Here is an 11,013-nt window from a genome sequence, read left to right on the forward strand (position 1 = left end):
ACAGACCGATATAATTGAAGGAAGAACCACTTTGATACGATCCGCCAGAACCTTTGCGAGGACTTTGTAAAGGCTGCCCACCAAGCTAATTGGGCGAAAATCCGAGCTTTTTGTTGCTCCTTCAATTTTTGGAATGAGGACGAGAAAAGTTGCACCTGTCCCTTTGTCAAGGATGGCTCCCTCAAAAAATTCTATGAAGAATCGAAGAATGTCCGATTTTACTGTTTCCCAGCAAGTTTGAAAGAAAGCCAAACAAAAAGCATCGGGTCCAGGGGCTTTATATTTTGCCAGAGAAAATAGTGCTGATCGGATTTCTACCTCAGAGAAAGGGATTTCCAATCCGGCTGAGGCTTCCAGGCTTAAGCTAGCAAAACAAATGTCTTGAGGAATTGGGCGTAGCACCTGTCCCTTTGTGGTCACTATCTTCATCATCCAATAACATCCGTGTGACAGATTTTGGGCCAAAAATGTTATCAATAGGAAAGAACTGAGAAATTATATGATGAATGGGCGAGTAAACACGTAAAAGCGGGATTATGGAAGTAACACCCTCAATATCTGATACAACAACAGCTTCTTAAAAGTGAGCTACAGTTGGATAAAATATCACAGAGAGGATGATGAGTACATGTTCATACGCCCATTCATTGTACAATTTCTTGAAAAGAACCTAATAAGGCCTTACAACTATACGGTAGAGGTACAACCCTTGATATTTGATCCAACATCAGCTCACTTTTTGAGAACCTGCTTTTGGATCAAATATCAAGTATGGTACCTCCACCGTACAAAGGCCTTATTATTGTAAGGCCTTACACCATATGATTTCTCCGTAAAGTAGTGTATGTGCATCGGGGCCAACTGCAATGGTTGATACAAACTGTTCATCTGTTGGGACACATCATAAATAGGATGGGCCCCCACAAATCATCTCGATAGGATGACCCTAACCCTCTTCGGAGGGTTAGGACCATCCTATGGAGATGATTTACAGGGCCAGCCTGTTTATCTTGTGTTCCAACAAATGAACACTTGGATCATCCTTACAACTTAAAAGTTGGTCCCACTGTATCTCTTGGGAAAAAAAACTGGACTTCACGCTACTAAAATGGCAAGCTAGTTATCGAGAGATGAGAAAAATGAATTTCCCGTGACTATATTTGGTTGCAGACGGACAAGACACCTCTCACGAGTGAGCTTCTCTCTTCCCCCCTCCGTCTTGCAGCTTTTGTTTTTTTTTTAACCAGCATTTTCTCAAACCATTGGGAAATGGGATTCCCTTGTCTTTCTCTCCTTCTCTCCGTTGTGTCCAATCAAGAAACCATCAAAACTCTTTCTCTTACCATTTCCTTCTATAAATATACCTATCAGAGAGTGAAGAGAGTCCGAGAGTGAGAGAGGGATTTAAAATCTCTAGTGTTTGTCTAGGGTTAGGGTTTTGAATGAGTCTGTATAAATGGAATCGGGCAATCGAGATGCGAGGAAGGAAGGCATTGTTCTCGTGGCAATCGTTGTCCTCGCCGTCTTGGCCGTGGTCTCTTTGCTTGTAGCCTTCAGCTACTACTGCTACGTTAGAAACAAGGTTTCCAAGCAGTCGAAGAAGAAGAAAAGTGAGTATTTTTTTTTCTTCGTATTCTTTTTGTACCTCTGAATTTCTAGGGTTCTGTTTAGCTCGTCTGCTTTTACTAGGTTTTTTTGTGTGTTTTCTTGAGGTCTTTCATTTCTTTTATGTTCTGCTTTGATTTCGTGTCGATCTTTCTCTGTTTTGTATCTTTGATTATTCAACATTGGACCTTTTTTGCACCTGTTTTTTTTTTTTTTTTTTCCAATTTGTGGCTCCATTGCAAGTGGTTCTCATAAATACATGAAAAGCATGTGCTTAACTGCCTATAACTACTTGTGTTTGAAATTCAAAACACATAACTAAAATAACCTCCTAATCTACCACTATAATGATCTTTTGAGATCTGATATAATATATTCTAACAAAAAGTTATATGTTTGTGTTGTTCTTTGGGTTCTTTTTCTTCTCTGTGTTTTTCCTTATTGATATTTAAACCTTGAATCTTGTTATGTTCTATTTCTTGTTCGAAGGGAACCATGGTGGAAGCAATGGTTCAAAAAATGTTCAGATTACCACTGTGAAAGGCATTCAGGTCTTCACTTTCAAACAGCTTAATTCTGCAACCAGCGGATTCGGCAAAGCTAATATTATTGGTCACGGTGCTTTTGGGTCGGTCTACAAGGGAGTGCTTCCATACGAGCGGAAAATTGCGGTTAAGTTGATGGATCGGTCTGGGAAACAGGGAGAAGAGGAGTTCAAAATGGAGGTTTGATATATAGCTTCCACAATCGAGCTTTTTTTAAATGTTTTTTTTTTTATCTTTATTAAATACCTCTGTAAAGCCCAATTTGATTCTTCATATAGTATATTTGCAAGGTTAATATACTAAATATTTTACTGTCTAAGGAGTTGTTGGATGGCAGGTGGATTTGCTGAGCCGCCTTCATTCCCCGTATCTGCTCGCTCTACTTGGGTATTGTACAGACAATGACCATAATTTGTTGGTTTATGAGTATATGGCAAATGGAGGTCTGCAAGAACATCTTTATCAGGGCAGTGGTATGCACACTTTCTGGTTTTCCACTTGGTTCTAGTGTTTTTTATTTCACATTTCCCTTTAAACATTTCCCGAATATCCTTTACTCTGTTATGCACATTTCTGCCTTTAAGCATCTATCCATCTAATTGGCAATATCTATGAGGACAAACAGATATGCTTATTGTCTTTTTTTGTGCTGGTTTTATTAGAAGAAAACTTATTTTCATGATAGTATCTATCCATCTTATTGTCATTATCTATGAAGACAAACAAATATGCCTCTAGTCTTTTTCGTTCTGGACGGATTAGAAGAAAATTTATTTTCATGATAAATATTCGTTGTTGCGTATGCATGCGTGCATGCATTCTGAGCTGCATAGCCTTTTATAGTGATAAGTAACTGTTAGCTCTAGGGACCTCCCAAGAGATATGTTTGCTAAGGATCGCATTGATTGAGCTGGGATAGAAAAGTTTGGTGGTGTTGAGATTCCTTCCATTGATGATTCTGTCTACATGAACAGAGCCAGGTTATGTTCCGCACATGACGGGTCTGCAGCAATGTTTAATCTTGTCTCTGAGTTATTAATTGGTCACTGCAATTGGACTCGATATTGATCTAATTATTTTAGGCTCAATAATGTCTCATTGGCCATTCAAAAAACAAAAATGCAATGCCTCACTGGAACTTTTGAATATAATATTCTCAAAAAAAGAAAAAAAAAGAACGTAGTAAAGATGATAAGTAGAGGGAATGAGAGAAAATATAAAAGAATACCTTTGATTAGATAGATAATAGAAGATAGATATTTGGGTCATCATACCACGGGATGCTAGGGCATCACAGCCTCTATGTTCTCCAGGGCATCACACCAAGGTCAATGGAGAATCACTCATCCAAAGTTTTCACAAGTGGTTTTTTTCCCATATCATGCATAATGTAAAACTCTATGACTATTATAATCCATTTCTTTCGTTCCTGGTCTTCTTTCTCAAAAGAGGGGATTCTAAAAATAAAATAAAATAAAGGATTACTCCGTTCTTGATAGTCATTTCTTTAATCAATGAATAGGAGCATACTCTGATTGGACTCATGGAGAAGTATTGCTTGATCATTTCTACAACAAACTCTATGACTTAACTGTCTTCTCGCTTAACATGTGGAAAATTGATGGGGCCCTCGCTTTACTTCAAAATTTAAGTGACTTGAAAAGAAAAGATTGAAATACACCTATTGACTTAAATGCCTCGTTTATAACCCAAAGACACTGTTAGCACTAATGATGGGTCATGCCATCATATTTATCACTTTCTTGTTATTCGTTAAAGATTTATTTCATAGAAAAGTGGCAAAGTTTATAGCCGGCTACGAGCCTGACGCCTACTCTCCTTTATCCTGGCTTGGGACAGGCTGTGAAAAACACAGGCGGAGTTAAACATAGGATGAGATAGAATGGAAGAAAATGATCCATGTAGACGAACCCAACTAGTGTCAGGATTAGACTTAGTCAATTTGAGCTCGGTAGATCCTTTCACCTTCTTCATGAAATTTTTCTAAAGGATTCATTAGCCAACCCAAACTAGTTTGGGACAAAGGCTTATTTGAGTTGAGTCGAGTCGAGTTGAGTTGTTGTTATTTGTAAAGGATGGCCGTCATCACGCCTCTAAGGTTATTAGATGAAAATTTGCCAACTTTTTTGAGAGCCTTAAGAGGATGGTCCCTGTTGCCCATTCTTCTTGTAGTTTGTATTGGCGCTATTTGATTTGTTTATTCAATGGGTTTTTATTAAAAATACGCGTCTCCTCATGAGTGTTTCAATAAATTTAATGCAGTTCAAAGTTTGGCATGCTTGTTACATTGTTACATAAGTTGTCCAAAAAGGGTAGTTCTGAATGAATTTTTTTTTTTGAAAAGTAACAGATTTATTAATATGCAAGGGTATTTCTGAATTGTATGCCTTCGTTCTGTTGAATTTACTGATCTGCTTTTAGATTCACAGGTTCCCATGGCGGTGTTTCAAAGTTGGACTGGGAAACCAGAATGAGTATAGCCTTGGAAGCTGCCAAAGGTCTGGAGTACCTCCATGAACATGTGAGCCCCCCAGTAATTCACAGAGATTTCAAGAGCAGCAACATCCTTCTGGACAAAACCTTTCATGCCAAAGTCTCAGACTTTGGCTTGGCCAAGCTTGGGTCAGGGAAAGCTGGAGGCCATGTTTCCACCCGGGTTTTGGGCACACAAGGATATGTTGCCCCTGAGTAAGAATCACATCTTTTACTTTTTTGAAAGCAAAATATCAAATTTTCATTTGCTGGTATTCAGTTATACTGTTGAAATGAGTAATAGTGCTCTCTATTCTTTTAACTTTGAAACCTAATATAATGTTCTTTACAGATATGTGTTAACTGGGCATTTGACAACCAAATCAGATGTGTATAGTTATGGGGTCGTGCTTTTGGAATTGCTCACTGGCAGGGTTCCAGTTGACATGAATAGAGCTCCTGGGGAAGGTGTTCTGGTATCTTGGGTGGGTATTCGTTTCATCACACCTGGTTTAAGTGCTGAATTTATTTGATTCCCATAACTCTGTAGGGCTATTTGGTTTTCAATTAGCAGGGGCGGGGAAGTGGAGATTTTTTTATCCTGCTTTGTCTTCTGTTTGCACATTTGCTCTAGAGGGCTATTTGGTTCTTACTTGTGACTTTACCCAGTAGAGATCCTATTCTGGTTCTATTTTCAAGCAGAGCAGCCCCATAGATAGTAACTGTTAATCTGTTATACATCTCCTATAACACCTATGTTTGAATCATTTACTCTATATGGCTATTTGGTTCTTACTAGTGACTTTACCCGATAGAGATCCTATTCTTGTTCTATCTTCAAGCAAAACAGCCCCATAGATAGGAACTGTTACACATCTCCTATAACACCTATGTTTAAATCATGTCAATCCATGGTGTTGTTTAAGTTGGTCTCTGGCTGTTTGTATTCCTTTTTCTTGTCATTTCCTAGCATATATGCTTCAGAATTGTAGTTTTACTTTTCTCATTCTATTTTTCCGGCTTGTGTACCAAAAGGCGTTGCCTCGGCTAATGGACAGAGAAAAGGTTGTACATATAATGGATCCATCATTAGAAGGTCAGTATTCAATGAAAGAGGTTATTCAGGTGGCTGCTATTGCTGCCATGTGTGTACAAGCGGAGGCAGATTACAGGCCACTGATGGCGGACGTTGTGCAGTCACTGGTCCCCCTTGTGAAGCGTCTCAGACCAACTTCTAAAGTAGGCAGCTGTTCCAGCGTTCATACTAACATGTCTCCCACAACATCTGAATCCGCCAAAGCTGGTCTGTAGAACTCTTTTATAAGTTATATATCAAGACTCTTTTCTCTGCTTTGGGTAGCTTTTTATGCTCTTCTCAGGCAAGTATCTGCAATTTCTTTCGAGGAACTACTTTGATATTTGTTTTGCTAGTTAGATTGGATTAAGGAATTTCGGTTGTATTTATTGCTTCAGTGAAGTTGAGCTTTATTGTAGAACTACCTCTGTAAACTCTTCTGATAGATGACTGCGGTTGAACTTGATGAAATGGAATTGCTATAGGTTGTATATTCTCCTCTGGGCATTTCTGAGCAGATTGCTCGGGTTATGGAAAATATGTATTTAAGCCATTAATTTTTTGCACGCTTCAATCTTGCAAATGAGATCTCAGTTGGGCAACATAACTGGTCCCACAAGATTGCCCTGTGACGGTCCGTCGGATCAATGATCCCAGTCACCGCCATGTCCACATGATCATTTTTCTATCCTCAACACGATCATTTTTCGATCCTCAAGACGTGATTGTTTTGCTAGTAATAAACTATACTAGGCCCTGTTTGTTTTGGGTTTTGAGAACCGATTGTGAATCAAAAAGTGATTATTTTACTCAAATTTCTGTATAATATTGAAATCCAATAATCAGTTTTGGAGTCACATTCTGTTAAAATCCAAAACAAACAGGGCCTAGGAATTGCTTATCCGTGATGTGGGTCATTGCCTCTGTGTTACACAAATTCAAGCGTCTTGCCTGTGGGCCCAACTGTGTATCGTTATCAGGAAAGTATGTGAAGAGATCGAGTTAAAAGTCTTAATACGTGTTGGAATAACTTTTCTGGCTAAAACGGGCATTAATATATTGCTTGACTTTGACTGGTTCTATCTATTCTATTGCTTTCCAATCCGTTTGGTTACTTTTTTTTAAGAAAAATAGCATTTGCTTAAAGCTGTTTGGTTTGGAATTTAGCAAAAATGGGGAGTTTGTCCACTGAGGTTGTCGGTCCCTTGTCTGCTGACGTGGAACCCTTTAAACTCCCTCAGTACATTTCTCCAAAGTGAAGAAAAAATGAGAGAAATTCTTTGGCAAATTCTTTTGCCTTTTACCAACAACCTCCTTTACATCTCCTAATGCAACCAAATGACGTCCGTTAGATTTGCAGATTTGCTTCCAATCTCCCGTTGACTGATTTGCTTTTAATTTGCCCTTTAACTTCTTCTTCTCTAGATCTCCCACCCATTTTACAAACAACCAAACAGAGCATAAGGTAAAATGGAGAGGATACAGTCAAAAGGACTAGCCTTATCTAAATCGAGATTTTATATGGAAGGATCGGATAAAGTTACTCTCACAAGTCAAGCTTGTAGGTGAAAAAAAAACCCACCGGCTGAAAACGCCATATCCCTTCTTGAACTGGCCACAAGCTCACAAGTCAAGCTTCTAGGTGGAAAAAAACCCACCAGCTGAAAGCGCCATATCCCTTCTTGAACCGGCCACAAGCTGCTTCTAAGGGGTGTTTGGATCCTGGGGAAAGAAAGTTATGGAAAATAACATTTTTTATGAAAAATAAAATTCCTGCTGTTGTAGTTTTCCTTGTAATATAAAGGAAAATTTTCAATCTTGGAAGAATATTCTAGAAATTAAAATTTTTCCCTGAGGCTTGTTTGGCAACCATTTTATTTTTCCTATGGAATATTAACTTATCCAATGGTGAGTGAGGGACGGAGACGGAGAGACTTGAGAACAGGGCCTAAATGAATCCAATTATGTATTCTGTGACATGCAAGGGCTAGAGAAATTTAAATTTAATTATTTGTTAATTAAAGTACTTCATACTAATAGAGAAATTGAATTATTTTTATAAACTTTAAGCCATTTAAAAAAGAATTATAAAATTTTATCTTAATATACTTCATTTACTCTCTCTCTCTAACGTTGATTTATTTTTATTATTTTTTCTAAATTATGACAGCCCACCCCGTGTTCATTTTCAAAAGAGATTTATCTTTATAATGTTTTAAATATTAGAGATTTGACTTGTAAGATGATCATGTCCTCATCCTGTTGAACGAAAAACAACCATGATTCAATGGGGGCTGAGGCAAATGCGATCAGTGATTGAGATCGTTAATCTTATGGGCCATCACAAGCTGACTGAATAGGTCGAAGTCTAATGTTGATTAGGGACGATTTGCAAGAACTGTCGTGCCATTTATCAATGTATTATTTTTTATCGTGTTTTTATCAAAGTTCTAGAATCATTCGATCATGTTGGAATTAAGGGAAATAGGCTGGACTTGTGAGGGCCACAAATATTCAAGGACCCAATTTTCCATACACATGGTAGTCTATCCTTTCTGTAGACGGTTGTTTTCCCAACGAAGTCTATTCTTAGTCTTAAAGATATTTTCTAGATAGTATGGGGATATTTAGGCTTTCTCAAGGCAACCAAGTCTTCTTAAACAAGGGCATACGAATATTATTACCCCAATAAAAGGAATAAGCAAAATGTTGTGCATGTTAGAGTAATTAGGTTAAGTAAGAGGTTGCTTGAAGCATTACACCCAAGGTATCTAATTTGGAATACCAAGTTTGTTGCCTCCAGCCCCTATCTATATTAGATACGCTAGGGTTTTAATAGGTTAGTGGGCTCTAGCCCAAATAAGCCCACTACACGGGTCCATTATCTTATTGGGCTTATATTAGAACATACATGAGTTATATTATATACCCAATAATCTCCTTATATGTTCTACATATAGCACAATCCAATAGATGGATAGTGTAATGTTCAAAAACAAAATATTGAATCATCCACACCACCATATGGTCTATATCATAAAAGATTTGTAATCCAACTGAAAACATGAATCCTTTGATGACAAACCAAGAGTTTTAGATATACAACAAGCTAAACTCAACTAAAAGGTAGTTTTACATATAAGTGAACCCCACTGATCTTAGATGAATTCATTCATGGGGTATGATTCTCATCGAGATTCAAAATAAAGCTCCACAAAAAGGTGAACTCTATGCATACTGAAATGCAAGCATAGTCGTTATGACTTTAGAAGATTTACTCATCAAGTAAGTCATCTTCATCAAAGTCCAAATCAAGACACGCTCCTCCTTTTTCGCCAATCCCTGTGAATTATAAAATATGGATTTCATAAAAATGAATCCAACCAATATTATAAACATGAAAGTATCTAGTTCAACCTAAAGAAGAACTTAGCACAATTCCATAATTCATGAAAGTATCTAGTTCTACCTGAAGAAGAACTTAGTACAATTCAAAAATGGCTGAAAAAAGTATCAGTATCACTCCTACCATAAGCATCATTGTCAAGTTTCAATAAACAACAAGACCTAAATAGCTTCTTTTGTAAAGAACCATTACTAATTGTCAAGTTCAATAAAGAACAAGACCAAATAGTGTCTTTTGCAAAGAACCATTTCATGTTTCTTTTTGGAATATTACAGTCATCTTATCCATATTTGAGTTAAGATGTACCATCAAGTTTGGAATGTACAACCTTTTTCAAAAATGACATGTCATCAAATGTGGAATGACATACAACAACTGTAAACATCATCGAAACATATCAAGTGCCTATCTTGGCCAAAAGGGAGATTCGAAGATTCAAAATAAAATGGATGTAGGTTAAGTCCTGTCTATACAGACTTTAACCCCATCTCCCCCACAATTTTGAATATTCGATCTTTGGTCAGTCTCTTTGTGAGAGCATCGGCCATATTATCCTTCGATCGCACATCAACCAAAGTGATAATTCTTTGTTCTATAAGATAATTCAGCATGGTATGTTTCAGCCTAAGATGTCTCTTCTTACCATTAAAGAGTGAGTTCTCCACAATCGTAATTGTAGCTTGATTATCATAGAACACACTTAAGGAATTAATCCTTAACCGAGTTAGTGGAATGTCCACAATCAGATTCTTTATCCACTCTACTTAAGCTGCAATCTGCAGCTGAAGCTAGAGCATAAAGTTCCAATTCGACTTCCACACAACAGCAGTAGATTTGTTGTCCTATTAAGACAACGTAAGTAAATTTGCGTGGTTTGTTGCCTAAGCAAAAGGTAAAAAACAAAGTTAGTAACCCTAATATTGAACTGCAAAACTACATAATTCTTATCTTGCTTCGTGTGTATTTTTGCATCTCGTCATTAGTTGCAGGTCGAGTTTCATACTGTTTAGAGAAGATTAGAGAAGTCTTAGCTTTCAAGAGCTGCAAAATTGGAAAAATAACATAGTTACATGTTAATGCGAGAGAGAAGACATTGTAACTTGACAAGGTCTTTGAGACTGAAATGCAGCTTATGCAATACTTTTCCAAGAGAGAGAGAGAGAGAGAGAAAGAGAGAGTCACCGTTTATCACTTTTGGGAGTCAAACTCATTAATTGTCGATTTGGATAGTTTGGCCGGTTCATATGAAATGGGTAAAGCTGCTATAGGATCAATGAGCATCTAATCACGGTGGAATAGTTCACACGCAGACTCCCTTCAGACTGGAACATTTCTCAGAAAGGAAAAGTATTCGTTGTGAACTGAAAACTTATTTTTTTTTCTTTCTAGTGTTTGTGTCGCTATCACTATGATCCCAACCATTCATATGCTGCCTTCCATTTTAGATTGATGATAGCCCAAAAGCATTCAAAGCCGACCATCCTAACCATTCTGTGGATGCATTTTCAACTTTTAAGAAGTGCAAAAATAGTTAGGCATAAGCTAGAGCAACATTGTACAATGATTGGTTAACAAATCCTTCGATTGGATGATTAGGATTATCCAGCCAATGTGATTTTAGGTGGTCTTCAGATGGACGGTAGGATTATGTACACATAGGCCGCGTAGGATCTAACATCAGATTCTTACTTTACAGTTTCATAATTTTGACCAGGCCAGGCAGATTCCATCATCTCTCATGATTCTTGTCTTGCTTCTAAGATTGGGAGCAAAGTCAGCTAAACTTTAATGGATTGTGCGGAATTTTTGGCCACCAAAGAAAATTGCAATGTTTGAAAATTTTGATTCTTCTTTCTGCACCTTCTCGAGCTATTATATAAGGAGGCTTT

At 37.5% G+C, this 11,013-nt stretch overlaps 1 protein-coding gene across 1 annotated transcript; it reads left to right on the forward strand.

The window, feature by feature from the left end:
• Positions 1-1,056: 1,056 nt before the first annotated feature.
• Positions 1,057-6,214, forward strand: LOC143862048 (putative serine/threonine-protein kinase PBL7). Its single transcript, XM_077373041.1, has 6 exons — positions 1,057-1,610; positions 2,095-2,330; positions 2,488-2,623; positions 4,601-4,859; positions 4,996-5,128; positions 5,679-6,214. The coding sequence occupies exons 1-6, from the start codon at positions 1,457-1,459 to the stop codon at positions 5,952-5,954; spliced, it is 1,194 nt and encodes a 397-aa protein (XP_077229156.1). The 5' UTR covers positions 1,057-1,456; the 3' UTR covers positions 5,955-6,214.
• Positions 6,215-11,013: the final 4,799 nt, after the last annotated feature.

The sequence above is a fragment of the Tasmannia lanceolata genome, unplaced genomic scaffold (genome assembly GCF_043159265.1).
Source record: "Tasmannia lanceolata isolate RefF3 unplaced genomic scaffold, GAP_Taslan_0.1 ptg000037l, whole genome shotgun sequence".
NCBI classification, from domain to species: domain Eukaryota; kingdom Viridiplantae; phylum Streptophyta; class Magnoliopsida; order Canellales; family Winteraceae; genus Tasmannia; species Tasmannia lanceolata.